Consider the following 24,376-nt stretch of genomic DNA (forward strand, 5'->3'; position numbering starts at 1 on the left):
ACCCGCGGCTCCGGCCCTCCGCCCCCACCGCCGCCTCCCTTCCTCGCCAGCGGAGGGCGCTCGCAGGTGCGCCCCGACACGCACGGGCGGAGCCACGATGACGAGGAGGTGCGCATGAGCCGCAGAGGCTCCGGACTACATTTCCCAGGAACGCTTGCGTGCCCGGCCCCGCCCAGTGCCCCAGAGTCCTGTTCGAGCCGGAGCCGGGCTCCTGCCTGGCCTAACCTCTGGGCTGCGGAGTTGTTTGTTCCGCCGTCTTCGGCATCGAGATTCGGGGAGGGGCAGCTCTTGCACCGAAGCCCGTTTGGGCCGGGGCTTTAGGGCCGAGCCCCTCCTGCAGGAGGTGAGCGTGGTGCTTTGGCTGTCACCTCCGCTCAGCTAGACGGGGCCGCCCCGCCACACGGGTGGACTTGCAGCCTCAGGGATGCGGGCGGAGGTTGGATGCCGCTGTGGAGTGCGGGTTGCAGGGGGTTTCAAAGGACTCGTTCGCGGAAGCTACGCTCCCTGCGGGCTTGTTTCGTTGAGTGAGCGGCCGACGTTCGGGCGGGGAGGATGCCCGAGATACACGGCGGTTAGGACCTGAGTGCTAGCTCGAACCCACGTTCCCGCAAGCAAGCCCGGAACACGGGTACCACGAGCACTGGACACTCCAGCAAGGGAAGACCCCTCTTCTTGAACCCGCTTAGGTAAAGCTGTCGACCCGCGTTCCCCACCTACCGGGTGTCTCCACTGATTGAAGACGAAGGGTTAGAGGCGCACAGGCGGAGTGCGGTCGGCAGAGGGCAGCATGGACCGCTGGCTTCGTCAGAACTAGGGTTCGGCCCTTCTAGAACCGGACTCCTGGCGTTGTGCCTTCGTATCCCTTTACGTTCAAGCCTCAGACCGCTCCCGACTTATTTACTGACCTCCTCGCCCTTCTCCCACACGTCCGATGAGCGTCTGCTCCTTTTATTAATTTGCCTGGTGTTTGGCTCGTTAGCCGGCCTAAGCCCCCACCCATTGTGTGGACGCATAGCTGGCTAACTTGTTTTTATAATTTTCATAGTTTGTTTATTTTTGAGGCCGCGAGAGAGCAGGAGCCGGGGAGGGGCAGAGAGAGAGGGAGACACAGACCCTGAAGCCGACTCCAGGCTCTGAGCTGTCAGCGCGGAGCCCGACGTGCGGCTCCGTGAGATCATGTGACCGGAGCCACCCAGGCGCCCCTGGCTAACTTGTATAAAGCGCCAGTAAATATGTTAGGCTCTGCGGTCTCCTTATGTTTCACCACTTTGAGGTTGTTGCAGGAAAGCAGGCACAAACGATACTTAATCTGGCTGTGTTCCAATAAAACTTTATCAACACCGAAACTTGAATTTCATGTATCCGGAAATAATTCTGATTTTTTCCAACCACTTAAATGTATTTTACTCCAGTGTAAAATATGAATGAGTGAGTATCCCAGGTGTAGTGTTTAATCAGTGTACACTGGAGTGAGATCATTACTTTCCAACCTCTGCGTATAGGTCAGATTTCGAATGACGGAGGATTTTTGTCAGGGAAAGACCTCTACTCTGTAGTCTCAAAACAGGCAACTTCATTTGGGGTTGTCTTTCCTACAGATAAGCCCTAACGGCCCCCAAATTCTTGGTGGGAGATTTCCCATCTTCTACACTAGAATGGACAATACTTGGACAATACCTTGGCAATGCCAAGGGCCCAGAACTTCCCTGCACGTCGCTGCTGGGTATCCCAAGGGTACAAGGTCTTAGTTGCTCTTTACCTGGGCCATTTCTCAGCCTTGTGTTAACAGCAAGCAAACAGGCAAAGCAGGGGCCTGGGAGAGGGCAAGGGAAGGCAAAGGGCATTTCTGTTTACAATTCACTGTAAAAGTAGTGATTTTCTCGAGCTCAGCGTTTCTTCCCTGTAAGGCAGCTCCTGTTTCTGGTGGACTGCACCTAAGCCCACCCGTGGAGATACAGAAATGGGTATAATAGGGTCTTCTCTCTTGTTAGGAGCATATTTTCTAGTAGGAAAGATGGTCATTCTGAAGTTTTTTTTTTTAATTTTTATTTATTTAAAGAAAAAATTGTTTAATGTTTACTTATTTTTGAGAGACAGAGACAGAGTGTGAGCGCAGAGAGAGAGGGAGACACAGAATCCGAAGCAGCTCCAGGCTCTGAGCTGTCAGCACAGAGCCCGTAATTTGTATTATTTTTAAGTAACACCTACCACCATCTTGGGGCACAAACTTCCAACCCTGAGATCAAGAGCTGTATGCGCTATCAGCCGAGCCACTCAGGTGCTCCTAACTACGATAGTCATTCTTGATGCCTCTCACATCCCAATCCAAATCATTAGCAAGTCCTATAGACTCGGCCTTCAAAATGTATCCAGCACTGGGTCACTTACCACCTCTGCTGCAACCAGCACAATTTCTCCTCCGAAACCATGTAATAGCTTCCTGCTTCTGTCCTTGCGCACTTTAAACCATTAGACTCACCTGGGGAACTAAATACTGATATTGCCATTTCCCAGCCTCCATCCCAAATGAAATGAATCAGTATTCCCGGACATGGGGGCCAGGCATCGGTCATTTTAAAAGCTCCCCAGGTCATTCCAGTGTGCAGCTAAGAGTGAGATCCACCGCTGCTAACAATGAGAAAGTATCACAGCATTTGAAGCAAATGGCGACATGGTCAAATGCACTTCTCAACCTGTAGAGCTGGTAAGTGGCGGCCTTACATGCTTTCACATGACTTCAGCACAGGGTGGTAGATACACTGAAAGGGGTACAATCAGGGGCAGGGGCGAACACCTGCCTGGTAATGAAATAATCAAAAGTTGGTTAAAAACCTGAAACGAGGTAGTGGCAGTGGGGACAGAGAGGAGACTGAACTGGAATACATAGAAAGTAAAGCCAATAGGACTCTAACTACAGGTGAACAGAGTGGCTTCTGGCCTCTGTTAAAGTTACTGTGAACTGAAACAGATTTGGGGATGAAAGTTCTGTCTTAGATTAAACCACTGAAGGTACTTTTGAGATAGTTCCAGGTGGTAACATGGACTATATGGTTCTGAAACTGGGGAAAGATCTGGGTGGGAGACCAAAATTGAAGTGGGGGTAGAGAGGAGTGCATTCTTGGTGAGGCGATTCTCGTTTAAAGATTTGAAGTTAAGGAACTATAGAGAAGGGGAGACAAAAATAAACTTCCAATGCTCTAATCTCATCAAAATACAGAATTTTATAAAACTGTAGGTACATACTGTTTGCGCTCTGGATTTCCACTGGCATGAATTTTACAGGAAGAATTCAGCTGAGTGCCGGAGCCATGGTCCGGACCCTTATTCTGTCGCTGTAGGACTGCATGGCCGCAGGCAAGACACTTCAGCACCATGATGGTGTCACTTTTCCCACCCACACAGAGGACTTCATGTTGCCTGCAAGTTCACACACGTATTTATACATATCACTTTAGTGCACATGCTTGCCATTCTTAGTGGCTAAAGTGTTCTAAGAGGCTAGTAACTGTAGTGAAGTACAGAACCATGAAGAGAGTAACAGAAACAGAGGACTAAGTACATTTACAGGCACATGCAAGTGAATTGCTACCAGATCTAGTCGAAGGCTGAAACTTAACGCTCTTAGTTTTGAAAACCAAGTAAGTTTAGCAAGAAAAACTAGCACTTAGATTTGCATGAAACAGATCCTCAGGGTTCAGATTTAGATCTTACCAGAAACCTGCCTTAAGGAATATGATGGGAAAGATGATTAGCTTACACATAAACTATCAAGATAGGACATAGTTAAAACATACTAGGTACCATATATTTAGCTGCTCTCTTAACTGCTCTCTCATGAACCCGCTGGCCAGGTTAACGGACATGCTCCCTTCCTTAAACTCTGCTGGTCCTGGCACAAGGCATTTCGGGGTTACGCCTGCTGCTTTCTAGTAATACGTATCACTTCCATCTTTTCCAATTTAGTTGTGTGCTCCAGTTTGTCCCAGTATGTAATTAGGTCTCCTACACAGATACTGCGTAACTGATGAAATGAGTGCAAAGAGTTGCCCTTACGAGAACTAAGTTGAATGGCTGGAAAGACTCAAAGGCTACCTGCTGATGACACCCCAGCAGCGATGAGCGTACCCAGTGTCCAGATCTTGGTTTTAAACAGTTGCTGAGGGGCGCCTGGGTGGCTTAGTCGGTTAAGCGTCCGACTTTCGCTTAGGTCATGATCTCGCGGTTCGTGGGTTCGAGCCCCGCGTCGGGCTCTGTGCTGACTGCCAGCTCGGAGCCTGGAGCCTGTTTCAGTCTGTCACTCCCTCTCTCTCTGACCCTCCCCTGCTCACGCTGTCTCTCTCTCTCTCCTAGAAATAAATTAAAAAAAAAACATTAAAAAAAATTAGTTGCTGAATTAGCCAGAGATTACTGGAGACATGGCTCATTTCATATCTGGGGCACTGAACCTGAGCTCTCTCATGTCAGAAGGCAATGAAGTCCCCAAAGGCTAGAGGAGTGACAAAGGACAGAAGAGCTACTGGAAGGGTTCCAACTGACCGAATTTGGGACAACTTGAGCAATAGAAACAATGGCCATAACTAAGGTTAACACATGGAATAATGTCACCACTGCCAGCTCCTTACTCTGAAAACTGGTAAGTAAGGAATGTGAGTAGGACCCTGCCTCTCGTGCATTCTCAGATGACAGAAAGCTCTGCCTTACAGAATTACGCATCAGGAAATGCTGAATGATGGAAAATTGCCATTTTGCAAATCGTAATGAAATAACTGATTTGGGGAATGACCATCATCACTGAGTCCTCAAACTACCAGGTGAAAAGTTCTTGGTCAACAGGCTACCCATACGCTGCCAGGGTCAGTCCACAGATTGACTGCAACAGGAAGACACATCCCCACACTGGGAAGATGTGGTGATTACCACAAGTCACAGCACGGACAGTCAACCGGATAGTAAGACTTGACGTGATGCAACAGGAAATACATCTGGGAAGTGTTAATATTAAACATATTTAGCCTGAATCCAATCAAGGCTTTGGTCCTAAATGCTAATTTATAGAAACCACAAGGGATACATGAACAAGCTAAACCACATGTAAACAGTTAAATCCTGAATGTGAGACATCCGACAACTGACCTGCTCTATTAAAAAAAAAAAAAAAAAAAGGTCCTCAAGGAAATCAGAAGTGGAGACGCCTAGACAGATGAAACAGACATAATAACTGAACATAATGTGTGAAACTTGAGAGGATGAACAGGGAAAATTAAAACATGGATGAATTAGAGATTAGAGAATTCTTACTCCTTTTTCAAGGTATGTAATGGTACGTGGTAATGCGAAGTCCTTTTTTTTATGAGATGCATGCTGAAGTATTCAGGGGTGAAATGTCATGTCCAAATAACTTTCCACTTGTTCAGTAAAAAATGTTAAAATTTTAAAGCTAGGTGGTAGATATACAGTTTATTTTATTATTAACTTTTCTGTGTATTTCAACATCTTTGTAATAAAAAGTTGTGGAAAATAAGACTATCTGCTAAAAAAAAAACAACAACAACCCTTGAATTACATGTGGATCAGACAAGTGTAAAAGTGGGAAAAACACACAAAGATCCATGACCCTCCACTATTCTGTTATTCTAAGGACATCCGTTGCCTCAGTGTTATCAGTGGAAGACTTTATAAATGCATTATTTACATAAAACTCACAAAGGCAGGAAATACAAATTAAATCGAAGAAATGCGCTACGGACCGCAATGCCTGACACATTTGTGCCAGGAGGGGATAGAGTGCTGTGTAAGGTTTGAAGTGGCATTATAAATAAAAACTGCATCTTAAGTACAACAGTTATTTCTAACATGGTAACCAACTATGGAGTATTATGCAACCTGGACAATCTACACTTTGTGAAGGATGATTCCATGATATCAGGGTTAGCAGAGGTGAGGACAAGGGAAAGCAGTAGCTTCTTGAAGAAAACACTCAACAAGAAAGCCTTGAAGATGCTAGCACCCCAGGTCTTTCCTACGGCACCTGTCTGTAACATGTTTGCTATCAACAGGAACATCCAAATGAAACTGCAGTGGTCAATTATATGCTTAAAATGCCATTTGTGGCACAAGAATTTGTATCAATTTTTCTCCATCTAGCTCAGGAGACCTTCTTGGGCAAAGATGTCCCACGATTTCTTTAGGAACATCCCCACTGTTAAGATGAGGAATTCTGATTCTTCAATTTTAAGTAGTTCCTATTACCCAGTGAATGACCAGTATTTGTTAAGTATTCTTTGCACGTATGCACAACAAAGTACTTTAAGTTGAACCAACTTCTCTCCATATCCATTAATTCTACCTTATTACTCAACTCTAACTTACCTACTTACTAATTCAACTGACATATTGACCACAACCTATACACAAGGCACTGAAGAAACAAATTAAGAGCAAGATGAAATCTCAGCTCTCAGAATATGGTCTTATATTCTGATAGTGGAATGCTGTGGATATTGAATAGTATTTTTACCTATTTCTATTTGCATTGCTGACTGTTTTCCTTTTATGGTGTTTAGGACCCCACAAATTTAGTTAATAATGATTACTGCAATCAGAGTTTCTGCATCAATGCTTTCCAGTAAATTTGTTTTCTGACATTTTAAGAGTAATCCCCATTTTACTTATATGTATGAAAAAGATCCGATTCCAATTATTCCTTTAAAATCAGTTGCTTCATTTTTAGTTTCTTCTTCTAAACAGGCTCAACTTGGTCTTATTCAATTAGCCACTCTTACTTCTTAGGTAACTCAAGTCCAACAACAGTTCATGTTGTAAGTTACCTGTGTATTCTTTCTTCACTACTAAATCTTCACCCTTGATTCCTTCCCTGACCCACTTTCTGTAGAGAACTTAAACCTATTTTCTGTTACTTTTCCCTCACATTATGTAAAGAGCTGCTTTCACTACTTCCTGGTCTTGGGATATGGGACTGCATTTGCCAATCCATTTTAGTAGGCTTCCTAGGTCATTCTGGGACAGTACTTAGTAGTTAAGATCATGTTCTTTGTCACATTTCACTACTTTAGTAAGCTTTCTGTTGTTTAACCATTGGCTGTGGTTTTCAGCACAATAAGAAGCCCTGAAAAGATTCAATCAGGAAGTCTGGACCCTGAGCACAGTAGGCACTCAAGAAATGGGTCTCAATGGAAATGGACTTTCTATGGCAAAATAGCCACAAGGGAGCTTCTTTAGTAGGAGTCCAGTGGAAAAAAAAATGGTAACTTTATTTTTTCCTTTAGGATGACAGATGTCAAAACCTAGTGAAACTAAGGCTCATTATGTTTTAAAGATGAATTTAAAAATGATGTTTAATTTTTGCCTGTTTGACTAATCTGTACACATCTAAGGGTTATATATACATTAGTTATCCTAACAGATCGTCTTTCATTAAACTTCTCTTCCTTGAATATTTCAATAGTTAAAGGAAACTGTAATTAAACAGCTGTCACATAGAAACTAAGATACCTTCCACTATATATATTTTGCAAGCCTACTGGCTCCACGTGGCAGTTATGGCATAATAGGAAAAGGGAAGGGAGCCCTTTAAGCATTTAAGGCTTCAAAGCTAGGAAGTAATAAAGGCCTGAAAGCAGCTTTTTCAATTATCCCAAGACTACTTGCTAGTGTGAAATCCCTACTTAATGGAAGCTTTCCCAAGTTACATTCATAAGGTCTCATTAAGAAGTACTTGAAATACACTAGGAGTTGGCGAGTTACAGATTTTTGAGTACTCTCACTTTTACAGGGTTTCTTTCTGGATTGAACTGAACTGGTATCAGAAAAAAGGTTAAGAAGTGAATAGAGTTTTCTTTTAAATGACACACTAAATAGCTTATATCCACATTACTAATTCTGATACTTGTGTTGAGTGATATCTAACATATATTGCACTTCTTTTGAATAACATTTTAACGGAGCACAAAATAAAATCTGGATGAACTGTAAAAGTTAAGTGAAGTCATCTACCATATCCATTAATTATGATGTTTGGCACCTGTATGAACGCGCTGATGCTGAATGAGGTTTGTACTCTGGGTGAAGGTTTTACCACATATACGGCATGCATAGGGCTTCTCTCCTGTGTGAATTCTCTGGTGCTGAATAAGGCATGTTCTCTGGCTAAAATCTTTATCACATTCATTACATTTATAGGGTCTTTCTCCAGTATGAGTTCTCTGATGTTGATTAAGTGATGAGGAATAAATAAAAGCTTTCCCACATTCATTACACTTGTACGGCTTCTCTCCGGTATGAATCCTCTGATGTTGAGTGAGATTGGCACCCTGTCTATATGCTTTCCCACATATATTGCATTTGAAGGGTTTTTCTCCATTATGAATTCTTTGATGTTGAGTGAGGTGTACACTCTGGCTGAACGCTTTTCCACACACACTGCACTTATACGGTTTCTCCCCAGTATGCGTTCTATGGTGTTGAGTAAGGTTTGCACTCTGGCTGAAGGCTTTTCCACATATTTTACATATATAGGATTTCTCTCCAGTGTGAGTAGTCTGATGTTGAATGAGAGTTGAGGAATGAGCAAAAGCTTTTCCACATTCATTACATTTGTAACACTTCTCTCCAGAATGAATTCTCTGATGTCGAATAAGGTAAGTACTCTGACTAAACACTTTCCAACACTCATTGCATTTATATGGTTTCTTTCCGGTGTGTATTTTTTGATGCTGAAGAAGGTGTGTACTCTGACTGAAAGTTTTCCCACACTCGTTGCATATATAAGGTTTTTCACCAGTGTGAACTCGCTGATGATTAATTAGTGATGAACTGTGGCTGAAGGTTTTACCGCATTCCAAGCATTTATATGGTTTCTCTCCAGTATGTGTCCTTTGATGTATCGTCAGGTGTGCGCGCTGACTGAAGTCTTTCCCGCAGTCATCACACTTATAGGGCTTCTCTCCAGTATGAATCCTCTGATGTATGGTCAGGTGTGCACGTTGGCTGAAGGCTTTACCACACTGGTGGCATTCATATGGTTTTTCTCCAGTATGCATTCTCTGATGTGCAATGAGGGATGAGATATGCCTAAACTCTTTCCCACATTCTTCACATTCATGAGATTTTTCTTTGGCATGGGTACTTTGGTGTTTCACGAAGGATGGGTTTTTCCTAAACTTTTTCCCACACACATTACATTTATAAGGCTTCTCTCCAGGGTATATTTTTCTATGTACAATACCGTATGAGACGTGACTGAAGGTTGCCCTGCCTTCATCGTACAGAGTTTTATTATCTGATTGGGTACCAAACTGAATAATTAGGTTTGAATGCTTTTCAAAATTATTTCTATATATATCATATTTACTAAGATACTCTTCCATAGGGTCATCTTCTTGTGAGAGGATGGGCTTCAAAGGGAAATCTCTCTTGCTAATGGGAATTTTCCTGAAGGGATCTGCTGCTTGTCTCTCTAGTCTGTCATCATCATCTGGTTCCTCCAACTTGATGGTCTGAGTACCAGTCTTTGTGAGTTTAGGAGTATTGGTGACTGGAGTACACTCTTGGGGTTCTGTTTTCCATTCTGAAATAAAAAGAATATAGAATATAAAAGGTTTTCCTCTATTTGGAGAAAGAAAACTGCCAAAACATAAAGAAGATACTGAATGTGAACAAAATGCCTAAAACGACTATGGCTCGGACAACCTCACAATGTGGTACTTAGGGTAGTTTTCTTTGGGAAAAGAGAGGGACACCTGGGTGGCTCAGTTGGTTGAACATCCGACTCTTGATTTCAGCTCAGGTCATGATCTCAGGGTGGAAAGACTGAGCCCCACATTAGCCTCTGTGCTGGGTGGGAGCCTGCTTAAGATTCTCTCTCTCCCTCTCCTCTTCCTCACCTCTCTAAAAAAATAAGTAAAGACTTTATTATAGTTTTATAATTACCTTAATTTCATTATAAAATATTTACTTTTAAATTTTTATAAATTCTTTTATTTAGAGAGAAAAAGAGTACGAGTAGGGAGGAGCAGAGACAGAGGGGGAGAGAATCCCAAGCAGGCTCTGAACTGTCAGGTCAGAGCCCAATGCTGGACTTGAACTCATGAACTGTGGGATCACAGAACCGAAATCAAGAATCGGATGCTGGGGCACCTGGGTGGCTCAGTTGGTTAAGTGTCTGACTTAAGCTCAGGTCATGATCTCATAGGTTGTGAGTTCGAGCTCCGCCTCGGGCTCTGTGCTGACAGCTCAGAGCCTGGAGCCTGCTTCGGACTCTGTGTCCTTCTCTCTCTGCCCCTCGCTTGCTTGTGCTGTTTCTTTCTGTCTCTCAAAAATAAATAAAACATTTAATAAAGCCCAAAATTATCATCTAAAAAAAAAGAATCGGGTGCTCAATCAACTGTGCCACCCAGGCACTTCAATAAATAAAATCTTAAAAAAAAAATGCTTGGGAAAAGAAGACTACAGGGGCAGAAAACCGGAAGACCAAACTGTTGAAAAAGGAGCGGTTCCTCACTATTCACCATGGGCACAGCATAGTAACATAGGTTAGGTCCGGTGACAGGACTAAGATAAGTGAAAACAGTGGATAAGACGCAGGGTAACATGGCATCACTTTGCGGACTGATTCGTATGAAGTAGGTGCTCACTCTCATTAACTCCTCGCAGCCTGCTCTGCATGATCCTACATAATATTCCAAGGGCAATGTCATGGAGTGCTCTCGATGCTTCAGCATCTCCAGTAAATCTCCCCTGGTAATAGTTCTCAAGGCACAGTCCCAGACCGGCGGCAGAAGCATCACTATCAGCTGGGAATTGGTTACACTGGTCCTCATCCAGACAAGCCGCCTCAGACACTCTGGGGATGGGGCCGCGCAGTCTGTTTTAGGGAGCCCTCCACGTGGTTCTCCTGTTCACTGACGTTTGAGGACCAGTGGCTTAAAGGAGAAAAGTCTGCAAATTTCAAAATACCTCCACTTGACCTAGTCAGTCCCGACATAATCCAGCCTTTCCTATTCTACTGCATCTTCTACCAAACTTCATATTTAGCTTAACTTGACATTTAAATTCCCCACGTAACTTTAAGCTACTTCCTCATGGCCTCCTATAGGTGCCATGTGAATACCAGATTTAGGCATTCTCTTAAGGTAACTTCTCTACCCATTAAAAAAATGGTACGGCCCTGCTCCTGTTTGTCCTTCTAAGAATCCTAAAGTACAAATTAGCTTGAATCATATGAACTTGCCTTTCTGTACGTCAATATGGCTGAAATATCAGCAGTCTCATGATTCAATCATATATCATGTTGGGGCCATGTCAGCACTTGACCTTACATTATTACTCACAACTTTGTGTGTTTCTTATATTTCCAACTTAGACGCAAACTCTGGAAATGGCTTATGCTTCTTATATGTTTCTTTCAGAAAATGGCCCAAGATACAATATGGTGGACACTCAACTGAATTGGTGAAATAAATGACAATAATTTGTTATAAAAAGGTGAACCAAATGAAAACATACACGTACACACAAAAATGAAGCAAACAAACAAAGAAAACAAATCCTTGACCCCCCAAACCTGGCCACAAAGCAATCAAATGTACTGACCCCTACGGTCTCCGGCAGGATGGTGTAAAACAAATTTAAATTATAGCACCTTTTTCTCAATCAGGTCGAAAATACAGAACTTTCAAATATTAAGAATTATGTAATGAAATGTAATTGAATATGGATTTTATAATATAGCAAACGTGGTACTGGGGAGTTCAGAAATTTTCTAAGATGTAGATCAAGGTATAAAAACCTTACAAATGAGGTGCCTGACTTCAGCTCAGGTCATGATCTCACAGTTCACGGGGTTAAGCCCCAGAGCCTGCTCAAGATCCTGTGTCTCACTCTCTCTCTGCCCCTCCCCCACACATGCTCACTCTCGCTCGCGCTCTCTCTCTCTCTAAAATAAACATAAAAAAAACTTACAAATATACCCGTTCCATAGAATCATATACAGTCATTAAAAATGATATCTGCTGGGGCCCCTGGGTGGCTTAGTCGGTTAAGCGTCCGACTTTCGCTTAGGTCATGATCTCGCGGTTCGTGGGTTCGAGCCCCGCGTCGGGCTCTGTGCTGACTGCCAGCTCAGAGCCTGGAGGCTGTTTCAGTCTGTCACTCCCTCTCTCTCTGACCCTCCCCTGCTCACACTGTCTCTCTCTCTCTCCTAGAAATAAATAAAACATAAAATAAATAAATAAATAAAAAAAAATGATATCTGCTATCAATCAATAAAGGATGAGAGTGAGGGATATGGAATATTGATAACTGAGAAAAATAACTAGGTAGGCTCACATACATGGATACGTAGGGATAAGGGTGTGGAGGACATATTATGCAGAGCGAGACCCACACTCTCTGTAAGGATATGCTATACGTAATATAGACACATATAAATAGAAAGTAATAATCTAAGGGGTGAAAATCCTGGTAATGGGAGAGGTGGACAAATATTTCACCTGCCTTCCTGTACTGACTGAATTTACAAATGACTTTTATTACTTTGAGTCAAAGACAAACATCACAGTTGACTTTAGAAAATGCTTCGGAGTAATGTTAAATGAAAAAAGTAGTATCGTAAGTTGCATGAAAATGCACTGGAACTAGACAAAGCAATCAAATGTACTGACATCTGTAGCAATCAAATGTGTTAACAAGGTTACAGATTTTTAAAAAATATTTTCTAGTTTTCAATAAATTGGCTACGTAACTTTTATTGCTATTCAGTGCTAGTATAACTGTAGTTGTATTATTTTTACATAACAAAAATATTTAAAAACTCTCTCAAACCAGGATTTGTCACTCTCCTCTCCAAAAGAACAAAATGAGAATGGTAAGGAATTGTATAGGTACAGGTGTGTGCACGCGCGCGCACGCAAACACATACATACACACACAAATGAGAGTACCAGAAGCTGAGTTGAATTCTGATTCTATGCAATCAGACAGCCTATGGCAGAGCGTACCATGTACCTGAAAAGTAAATACTAAAGCAATAACAAGCGTAAACAAGGCTGGATCACAGGACCCTGAAGAAATTGCTATAATAAATATAAATCTTAAAATCAATCATTTTATTGGAAATTTAAAAACTGATGCTATTAAACACTGCTTAAATATATGTATTTAACCAGAAAGGTCTGGTTGGAAGTGGTAAGTGTCTGGTCAATAGGGCCAAAGAATGGTGCAATGCTTCTAGCAGATGAGATAAGTGTTGACTTAGGTAATCAATGAAAGCTTCAGCGAGGAGGTAGGACTGGAGCAGAATCTGAAAGAATGACTATAGGTCCTGCATAAAGAACTACAGAAGTTCCTGGATAAAGAACTATCAAAATTCCGAGACAGGAATAGCCAGTGAAGACCAACAACACTACTGTTTGTGAAGTATCAGAATTTATGTTTCCTGAAGTATGACTATTCAGGTTTCCAAACCAAAGGTTCAACTTATTACGTATCTCTATGCTGGTAAGAAAGGAAAATCCTCAGAGGCCAAAAATCAAGCAAAGACAGGGAGACAGGAGATCAGCAAGTGACGGAGACAAGATAGCTCCTCAATCTGGTTAACGACCTTACACTTCCATTTGGAGGGTGCAAGGGGCCCAGGGGCCAGAACACAAAGCCTGAGGCCTAATAAGGGGTGCAGGGGGGGAGGGCGGAGGGCATGGACAGGACTCATGAGCACAGAGGATTATACTCTGCTCATGGACTGGCTAGAAAAATAAAACAAAACTTAAGAAAAAACCCTCACTTCTACAGAAGGTGAAAAGGAACTTGTTTTTCTCAGTCTTGGTGCTCTTTGGAGGAAGAAAATTCTCCTCCTAAAATACCTAACTATAAACTATCCCTCTTATGGATTTATAAGCCCAATGCATGCTACCTGAAACGCAATCCAAAAAACTTCTCAGGCTCAAATTAAAGTGACCCCAGGGGCACCTGGGTGGCTCAGTCAGTTAAATGTCCGACTTCAGCTCAAGTCATGATCTCATGGTTCGTGAGAATAAGCCCCGTGTCAGGCTCTGTGCTGACAGCTCAGAACCCGGAGCCTGCTTCACAGTCTGTGTCTCCCTCCCTCTCTGCCCTGCATGCACACGCTCTCTCTCTTAAAAATAAACATTTAAAAAAAAAAAAAACAAAAACCAACCTGGTCCCAGACTGGCAGTACCTTCCAGAAGACTATCCTGACTTCTAGTTGAGGCTCATTTCCATTATGTTATGCATGTTTTTTCAGTGTATAGAGTGTGCCAAAAATCATTCCACAAAGAATTTACTGTACTATAGGTATATATAGGTCATTCTGCTATAAATTATGAGAAGAATTCGCTTTTAAAAAGTATGACCCTTAGGGGCGCCTGGGTGGCTCAGTCAGTTAAGCGTCTGACTTCGGCTCAGGTCATGATCTCACGGTTCGTGGGTTCGAGCCCCACATCAGGCTCTGTGCTGACAGCTGGCTCGGAGCCTGGAGCCTGCTTCTGATTCTGTATCTCCTCCACCCCACCCCACCCCCTGACCCTCCTCTGCTCATGCTGCCTCTCTCAGAAATAAATAAAACATTTAAAAAAATTTTTTAAAAAGTATGACCCTTAAAATACCTAATAACCAGGTAAGATAACACATATTAGAAGTCAGTGCCTTAGGGGGGAAAAAAAGCAATAGAAAAGCAAGAATCAAGAGTATAGTGCACTTCTCTTGTATACAGATGTAAGAATATCTTTATGATTTCTATTTGCAAAGAGAAACCGGAAATAAATATGGAGCAGATGGGAACAGGGTAGGAGGGATGGGAGTATATACCTTTCTACAGTTTTCACCTCTGAACCAAGTTAATGTTTTTCATACTCAAAAATGGCAGATTAAAAAGCAGAAAACAAGAGAATGCTAAAACTGAACACAAACAGAATCAAACAAATCCTTAAGCTGTACATAAAACCCTTAACATAGCCAGAAGGAAAGAACTGAAGGAACTTTTGAATCTAGTATTCTCTATACCCTTAGTGGGACATATTTTAAGGACAGAAAGGACTTTGAAGAAATTTTGAACATTACACAGAAAGTTTTTATCGGTAGGGATACTGACATGATCCTGAAACCATTTTTCTGTGTGTTACACGACAGGGCGAATCAGTACATACTAATGCTGTTGAGCCAGGTTGTTCATTGTACAGAAAAGGAAACAGAAACAAGGTGGAATAGCCTTGAGGTGTTGGGTATCAATCAGAGTTACCAGCACGAACTCACAATTGAGAAACACACACACACACACACACACACGTACACTTCCTAGCCCTACCCACTGGAAACCGTGGTATCCGTGGTAGTGAGCACACTTCCTGCCCACGTCCTGCTCCCTATCAAAATGAACCAGGGTTCTCTGGAGAGACTCCAGGTGTAAGACAGGCACAAGGTGAGTCTAAAGAACATCTTGTTGTGCTAGAAAGCCAGCGAAGGATCAAAGACTAATGGGGACCTGTGAAAAGGACACTGGACTTGGTTTGAAGGGTTCCTATTACCCAAACAGAGGACAGATGAGTATGAAAAACAAAAAACAAAACAAACTGGGAATCAGTGGACTAACAACAGTCTGAAGTTGGAAAAATTCTATTAGTCTCTAGTGATCCGTACACATAAAAACGAGGTAGGAGGAAGAACTATTCTTTTTTAAAAAAATTTTTAAATGTTTACTTATTTTTTGAGACAGAGAGACAGAGCGTGAGCAGGGGAAGGGTAGAGAGAGAGGGAGACACAGAATTCAAAGCAGGCTCCAGGCTCTGAGCTAGCTGTCAGCAGAGCCCAATGCGGGGCTCGAACCCACGAACCATGAGATCATGACCTGAGCCGAAGTCGGATGCTCAACCAACAGGCACCCCGAGCATAGGATTCCTGGATAGGAGATCCTGAAATGGGGGGAAAATCTGCATGATGTTTGGGGACAGTGAGGGAAGTCTGAATATTGGACTATACATTAGATGACATTCTTGTATAAATGAGGAACATTTGGGGGGGGGCGGAGAGAAGGATGCGCCTGTGTAGAAAAATGCTCATGGTCTTGGGAGAAACATGCAGAAATACATAGGGGGGAAGTCATGATCCCTGCAACAACTAACTTTCAGATGGTTCTTTGCAAACACAAAGTGTGTGTGTGTGTGTGTGTGTGTGTGTGTGCGCGCGCGCGCGCGCACACGCATGGAGAAATAAAAAGCAGAAGTGGCTAAATAATGGTAGCTGGTGGTTCCCGGTGACAATTATGCAGGTGTTCAATGTACTGATTCTGCAACTTTTCTGTAGGTTGGAAGCTCTTGCGGGAGGGAAGGGATGGGGACACCAAAAAGCCCATCCACAGGAAACCGGTTCGATAAGTTAGGAGACACACGATAAAACATGGTGCAGACAGTAAAAACAGAAAGAATGAGGAAGTTCTTTATATCCTCATTTGGAATACTTCTCAAGATAAACTTTTTAAAAATTTGTATTTTTTCTCGAGAGAGAGAAAGAGCGAGTAAGCGAGTGAGCTCGAGCAGGGGTGAGAGACAGAAGGGGGGGAGAGGCAGAGAATCTCAAGCAGGCTCCACGTGTGAAGCCTGAGGTGGGGCTTGATCCCACGACCCCGGGATCTGAACCTGAGCCAAAATCAAGAGTCAGACACTCAACTGACTGAGCCCCCTAAGTGCCTCAACATACACTTTTAAATAAACAAAAGCAAAGTACAAACTGTGTGTAGTTTGCTACCATCTCTGTTAGAAGACATTACAAAAAAATTTTTTTCCTAAATGTTTATTTTTGAGAGAGAGAAAGAGAGAGAGAGGGCAAGCAGGGGAGGGGCAGAGAGAGAGGGAGACACAGAATCTGAAACAGGCTCCAGGCTCTGAGCTGTCAGCACAGAGCCCGACACAGGGATTAGGCTCAAACTCCAGGCCCCGCGAGATAATGAACTGAGCCGAAGTCAGATGCTTAACTGACTAAGCCACCGAGGCACCCTGGGGAGAAGCCATTTTTATATTGCCTTGATATGCAAACAAAACACCTGAACAGGAACAACTAGAAACAAGCACCTGTGGCTGGGCGCTTGGGGGTGTAGGAAGTGGGTGAATGTGCTAAATGAGAGAATCTTTTTGAATCTTCTGCATATATATATACTTTAATATTTTATTTATTTTTGAGAGAGAGAGACAGCATGAGCAGGGGAGGGTCAGAGAGAGAGAGGGAGATAGAGAATCCAAAGACAGGCTCCAGACTGAGCTGGCAGTCAACACAGAGCCCGACGCAAGGCTTGAACCCGCGATCCGTGAGATCATGACCTGAGCCAAAGTCAGATGCTCAACCAACTGAGCCACCCAGGTGCCCCAGAATATACTTTTTTAAATTAGATAATAAAGAATAAGTTAGCAAAGTGGAGGCAGGAGGCTACAGGGGTTTGTTGGTGAAACAGAAGAAACTTAAAAAGGTGTGAAACTTAAAAACCACAGGGACATTCATGCACACTTAAAAAAGAGGGCAGCAGGGGCGCCTGGGTGGCTCACTCTGCTCAGTGTTCAACTCTGGATTCAGGCTCAGGTCATGATCTTATAGTTCGTGGGACTGGGCCCCGCACTGCACTCTGTACTGACGGTGCAGGGCCTGCTTGGGATTCTCTCTCTCTCTCTGCCTCTCCCCTGCTTGCTCTCTCTCAAATTAATTTTTAACAGAAGAAAAGAGCGTGGGGACAATGGCACAGTAGAAGCCTCACACAAAGCCAGGGACGGGGCCCAGGGGTCACAGAGAGGGATAAACTGAGAGACGCAGGAGAAACTCTTCCTGAACATGGCATCCCTCAGGGAGCAGCACCCAACAGCTCAGGGCTTTTGACGGGCTGGGAGGCCTCTGTGGAGACGGCCTTGGCCATGGTTAAAGAACAGATCCCACTGCACTTAGTCAGGCTCTGAGGACAAACCATCTCATGCAGCTGTGCTCTCACCTGGACTAGGGCCTTCTAAGATTTCCTTTATCACCATCCACGGCTCCTCCAGCAGGGGAATCACCGTTGGGCGGTACACGGTCAGTCCTGTTCAGGAGGAACAGAAGGAGTTTTATCCTGGAAATAAACAGCTGTTCGAATTTGCTTACCTGACTTCTACTTCTACGGGAAAACAACGGAGCATTAGGTCACTGTCCTTTTCAGAGCTAGGACAGAAATTTCCTGCCACCCAAGAGGATATGTGCATAGAGATCAGGGCGGGAGGAGATCACAGGAGAGTAGGAAACGGGCAAGGAGGGAGCAGCGCTGGGTGGAGGCCCGGGGAGGCTGGGCATCACGGTTTTCAGTGATCTTTCACTTAGACACTTTTTTATTTGGGAAAAGGGAAAACACTTCCATGCCCGAATGGGATGAGCACACTCACCTCCAGGCCCTACTCATAGCCAAGTACGTTAGGGGCGACCCATTTTATCGATGCAGGACAGAAGACCCTTGGTGGGCATGCCAGCAGGGGCGGGCGAGGGTGGTGCTTACCCAGAGAAACCATGTTCCAGTAGTTCTGCAGCGTCACAGTCTTGTACAGTTCCTTCTGCACGGGACGCATGATCTCCCAGTCCTCCTGCGTGACATCCACAGCCACGTCTTTGAATGTCATGGACTCCTAAAACATCCAACAGAACTGGTTCCAGAACCGGGGGAGGAGGATAGTGAAAACGCCGGGCGTGTGTGCGCTGAGGGCAACCGCAGAATCCCGAGCTTCAGGAAGACCCTAAAGGTCGTCAAGCTAAACCCTCAGCTGAGTTGCGGACGACAGCACCTGCACGCTCCCACGGGGAAGTCTGACGCTACAGCAGGAGTCGTCGTCCGTTTCCAGCTGGCACGGGGCGTGCGCTTAAAGCAGAAAGGGCTTTACAAAAGCGACACACTTGAATGGTTGTGCTTTTCGAGCTTTAACTCAAGAATTCAGTGTGTCATGGGGGTGCCTGGGGGGCTCGGTCAGTTGAGCCTCCGACTCTTGCTTTCTACCCAGGTCATGATCTCAAGACTGTGAGATCGAGCCTGTGTGGGGCTCCGTGCTGGGCATTGAGCCTGCTGAAGATTCTCTCTCTCTCTTCCTCTGCCCCGTCCTCTCTCACACGAGTGTGCATGCTGTCTCTCTCAAAAAAAGACTCTTAAAAAATTCACTGTGCCATAATTTGAAATTTTAAGCTGTATTTGTGTGCCCTACAATGAAATGCAGAGCCCTTACTTCCTTTTCAAAATGAAATTGGGGCTGTGCCCGGCTGGCTCAGTAGGTAGAGCCTGTGACTCTCATCTCAGAGTTCTAAGTTTGAGCCCCACGCTGGGTGTAGAGATTACCTAAAAACAAAATCTTCAGGGGCACCTGGGTGGCTCAGACTATTAAATGTCCAACTCTTGGGATGCCTGGGTGGCTAAGTCGGTTAAGCATCCGACTTTCGCTTAGGTCATGATCTCGTGGTTCGTGGGTTCGAGCCCTGCATCGGGCTCTGTGCCGACTGCCAGCTCAGAGCCTGGAGCCTATTTCAGAGTCTGTATCTCCCTCTCTCTCTGACCCTCCCCTGCTCACGCTCTCTCTCTCTCTCTCCTAGAAATAAATAAAAATATTTTTTAAAAAAATGTCCAACTCTTGATTTTGGCTCAGGTCATGATCTCACAGTTGGTGAGCTGGAGCCCCGCATCAGGCTCTGTGCTGACAGCTCAGAGCCTGCTTCAGATTCTCTCTCTGCCCTACCTCCAGCTCTCTCTCTCTCAAAATAAATAAACATTAAAAAAAAAATCTTTAAAATTGGGACCAAAACCCACACGGTTGAACTGTTATACTTGTGGATACATGTCTCAATCTGGTAAGGTTCGTATTCCTCTTTGCTCTTTTTCTTCCTTTTGGTAAATAAAACTGATTACACTTACACATCTTTCAAATGAACTTTATGTGTCTCAAAAAAATTATACGCAGTTTTCAAATTACATCTTCAATTTATAATTTAGGGAGAACAGACAATTTACAATATTTAAGACTTCTTTTACGTCTTATGGAATGATAGTTGGCATGGACGTACTATAAAATTTATAGTGTGTTTAGTACTAGATACCTTAAATTTTGGGGGTGGGGAAAGCTGCATGGAATCTTTTTTTTTAAGTTTATTTTGAGAGAGACAGAGAGAGAGAAAGAGAGAGTGTGTGTGTGTGTGCAGGGGAGGGGTAGAGAAAGGAAGACAGATAATCCCAAGCAGGCTTGTCACTAGCAGCACAGAGCCCCGAGCTCGAACCCATGAACCATCAGATCATGACCTGAGCCGAAACCAAGAGTCAACACTTAACTGAGCCACCCAGGTGCCCCTGTGGATGGAATCTTTTATTTTATCTTATCACCTGCCTGATTTTAACGTATATGTATGAAAGTGATTTTTTTTTTTTTTAGTGTTTATTTTTGAGAGACAGAGACAGAGTGGGGGAGGAGCAGAAAGAGAGAGGGAGACACAGAATCTGAAGCAGGCTCCAGGCTCTGAGCTGTCAGCACAGAGCCCAATGCAGGACTTGAACTCACAAACCGTGAGATCATTATCTAAGTCAGATACTTAACCCACTGAGACACCTGGGTGCCCCAAGTGATTTTTTTTTTTAGAGTAAGCTCTATGTCCAACATGGGGCTCAGACTCATGACCCTGAGATCAACAGTTGTATGCTGTACCAACTGAGCCAGCTACCCCTTAGAGTGATTTTCATGTCATGTTCTGTAGTAATCATCTTACTCAAATTTTGTTGTTTCCCAGTTTCCCCCTTGATTTTCTTAGGGTTTCTAGGTAAACAATCATTTAACCTATGAATAATAATTTTACTCTGGCTGCCAGCGTCAGATGTGTATTTTTATAGTAAAACTTTCTCTTAAGATGGCCTGGTAGAACACAGATTCACGATCGAGAGTAACACCACAAAACATACGGCCTTTAATTTCTTGTTAATGAGAAAAGTAGTATTAGCAACTATTGCTTCTTGATGGGTTACTGTAATCGAGGCTAACTGCAAGTCGCATAGTGTTTAATCCTCACAGTCTAACAGGTATATTCTATTTATTAGAGTTTAATAATCCAGGCCAAGTGTGGTCAGGTATCTTGCCCCAAGTCATAGGTTCAGAACCAGGAACTAAATCTGATCATCTGGCTGTGGAGGTCAGTCCCTTAACCTCTATGCAGTGTTGCTGCCTTACAGTCAGACTGAGGACAGGCATATCAGGGGAAGGTCACGGAAGCCTATTTCCTACACAGGGCAGTCACTTACCTTAACAGACCCAGGTGGGTTTAAAGAGAGAAACTGATGCTTAAGTCCTAGATTGGGCAAAGAAGTCACAGGGCCAGGACAGAAAACGTCCTCACACAGACACCTCTAATAAGCCATTTTAAAATCATAGAAGAAACCAACACTTACTTTGGTCACCAAGTCATTTAACCATCCTGACTGGAAAGGAGGCCTTCCTTTGGGTTCTTCCTCTAGGGTCTCTTGGGGAAGGGCAGAATTCTGAGGAGCAGCTACGGAAGAAGGGAGACCATGATGGAGATTAGTCCTGTTTGAACAGCCTAGGAAATTCTTCACCAAATAGATGCCCACACTTCCCTACAGTGAGAAATGAGAAAGAAACCAAAACCAGCACCTGTACTTCAAAGCAGCAGAGGGAAGGGCGGATCCATCCAGGCTTCAAAAACAAGTGTGTTCTGGGGCTGCTAAGGATCTGTACCAAATTCCCAACGTTCTACTAAAGCTTCATGTGATGCAAATTTTGTGTGTTGCCTCTTAACAAGGAAATGTTTTCTGGACCCCTTTCTGCCTTTTTGCAAGCATGTTATTGTAAAACCGGATTCACAAAGCAAGTGATTTCTTTGCAGAATGGTTCAAACCTCTGCAGGTAAAATTCCTGAAAGCTCACACAGGGGTAGTTTGGTCACTGTTTTAAGTCACTGGGGAGTGGGGGGGTGGGGGGGGCGGTCTCCAGCAGTCTGGACGGGGCAGACCCAGCAGGACTCTGAGGCTCACATTGGAGTGTGTTCCCACTCACTGAGCTCTGCTCTCCCCGGTGTCTTGAAAGGGCTGCTCTGTGACAATGCTAGGTGTCTTCCCTAACCACCCAGGACTCCTCCCCTCTCTGCCCTACAATCCTCACCTTCCTCTTCTAGAATCTGTGTCAAATCCTCCACCAGAGTCACCACTTCCTCACTGCTCTCTGGGTACTGGGACTTCACCCACGTCCTAACCTCCCCAGGCAGGATGGTCAGGAATTGCTCTAGCACCAGCAGCTCCAAGATTTGTTCCTTTGAGCGAATCTCAGGTCTCAGCCACTTCAGGCAGAGCTCTCGGAGTTGATTCAGTGCCTTTCGAGGACCGGCTAGGTCTGGATATGGGAAATTCCTAAAATTCTGCCGACACGTCTCAGTGTCACGCAAGAGTCTCAAAGCGTGGGTTCCCTTCTCCCCATTGTGGGGTCCACTCTGAGCCTTGTCCGGCTTCCACATTAGAAGGATTTGGGAGCGTGAAGAACTGGTCGTCCTCTTGCACGGAGAGAACATGGCTACAGACGGGAGAGTCAGTCTGGCAGTCTCCTTTATTTCTCCAGTAGTGAGCCAACTGCTTGAAGTCTCATGCTAGAGCCACGGAGTCATTCTATCAAGGGCTGCTGCAGCCAGGGGCAGAACAAGGTCAAGGTAGAGTCAGTGGCCTTAGTTACAAATTCGGAGCCCAGAACTTGCAGGGATGGTTAAGAGACCCTGAAACACAAGAACAGAGCGCAAAGTCAAGAACTCCTGGTGCTCTCTGCTATGCACATAATACCAGCAGGGATAGCCTACTCGGTGCGCACAGATACATACACACACACACACACACACACACACACACACACACACTTTACCTTGGTCTTCCTCCCCTACATCCTTAGAATTGTAGCATAAATGCAACCTCTTGGGGGCAGGGGCTGGGACTGACATCAAAAGGTGGTAAGAGAGGGGCGCCTGGGTGGCTCAGTCGGTTGAGCCTCCACCTTCGGCGCAGGTCATGATCTCACAGCTCTTGCGTTCGAGCCCCACGTCAGGCTCTGTGCTGACAGCTCAGAGCCTGGAGCCTGCTTCCAATTCTGTGTGTCCCTCTCTCTCTCTGCCCCTCCCCTGCTCATGCTCTGTGTCTCAAAAATAAACAAATATTTCTTTAAAAGAATTAAAAAGAAAAGGTGGTAATAGAAGCAGAGACCTGAATCATGAGCCAGACAACAGATCAAACAAACTTCTAACTTGTTGAAACACAAATGAAATCACAGAGGGGGAAAGAAAGCTTCAGTATTTTTCTGATGTTACTTCAGAAGCCCTAAAGAAACGGAAATACCTCTCAAGAACAACAGGGCAAATCTTTTAAGTACTTGGAACAAACGGGGAGAATGCCTTCTTAATAAAGTGCTCAAGGTTCCCAAGGAAACTGTCAAGGAAAAAAGGGCGAGCCATTTGCCTGCTTTGCATATAAATGCCAGACTATTCTAGCTTTTTGCTATCAGAGGGCTGGGAGCCTAGCCGGTAGGTAGCACAGGAAAAAATGTAAAAGAGACTGGTGTCATTTGAAGCCCTTTTAAGTGCTTCTACAAGAGACAATTCCTTATGATTAAATATGAAACCAGAATTCCCGAGGAAAACCTCAGAACAGGCCTGACCTGCAGCTCGGACGACACCTGTCCGCGGGCCCGAGTTCTGAGCCCTCCTCAAAGCTCCGTCGCGGAACCAAAGCCAAGTGTTATACCAGGCCCTGCAGGGGAGACTTGCGGGCCTCGCCCGTCACCTCCCCTACCCGGTCCGGTGTCCCTAACTCCTCTTCGGCCGGGGGGGTCACGGACAGCGGGGGAAGGGGGGACCTGGCGACGCGCTGAGCTGGGACCGGGCCCCCACAGCAGCCAACGCCCCGTGTCTGCCTTCGCCTCCGCCCCCGGGCGTAGACCGGCAGGGGCAGCGGCTTAACCGCGCGGACACTCGCGCCCGGCGCCCCCGACATCATTACCTGTCGCGGGGACCCGGCGGACGCGCAGCCGGAGCGGCCCGAGNGGAAAGCACGACGTGTCTCGGCCGGGAGCCGCACCTTCCAGGCCGCTCCTGAGAAGCCTGGCCCGGAACGCGCCGCGCCTCGGCTCCACCGCGACCTCGCCTCAGCGCCACTGCGCATGTGCGCCCGGAGAACGCTGCGCGCCCGCTGAGCCAATCCGAAGCCGCGTCCCGGCCCTCCCTCCCGCCCGAGCCTCATTCCTTGGACCTGTCTCCATGGTAACCTCCTCCACCCATCACTGCGACCTGCTCGTTTAGGCTGCAAGGTTCTGAAGGGAACTTTAAAGTTTCC

The 24,376-nt window shown here is 44.9% G+C and overlaps 1 protein-coding gene across 1 annotated transcript; it reads right to left on the reverse strand.

The window, feature by feature from the left end:
- Positions 1-2,747: 2,747 nt before the first annotated feature.
- On the reverse strand, positions 2,748-24,089 carry ZNF287 (zinc finger protein 287). The gene is made up of 7 exons (XM_077746897.1): positions 24,044-24,089; positions 22,173-22,773; positions 21,443-21,543; positions 18,533-18,659; positions 17,999-18,085; positions 8,042-9,586; positions 2,748-3,417 (listed from the first exon to the last, which is right to left on the reverse strand). The coding sequence occupies exons 2-7, from the start codon at positions 22,573-22,575 to the stop codon at positions 3,365-3,367; spliced, it is 2,316 nt and encodes a 771-aa protein (XP_077603023.1). The 5' UTR covers positions 22,576-22,773; positions 24,044-24,089; the 3' UTR covers positions 2,748-3,364.
- Positions 24,090-24,376: the final 287 nt, after the last annotated feature.

The sequence above is a fragment of the Crocuta crocuta genome, unplaced genomic scaffold, assembly GCF_008692635.1.
Source record: "Crocuta crocuta isolate KB4526 unplaced genomic scaffold, BGI_CrCroc_1.0 scaffold139, whole genome shotgun sequence".
NCBI classification, from domain to species: Eukaryota; Metazoa; Chordata; class Mammalia; order Carnivora; family Hyaenidae; genus Crocuta; species Crocuta crocuta.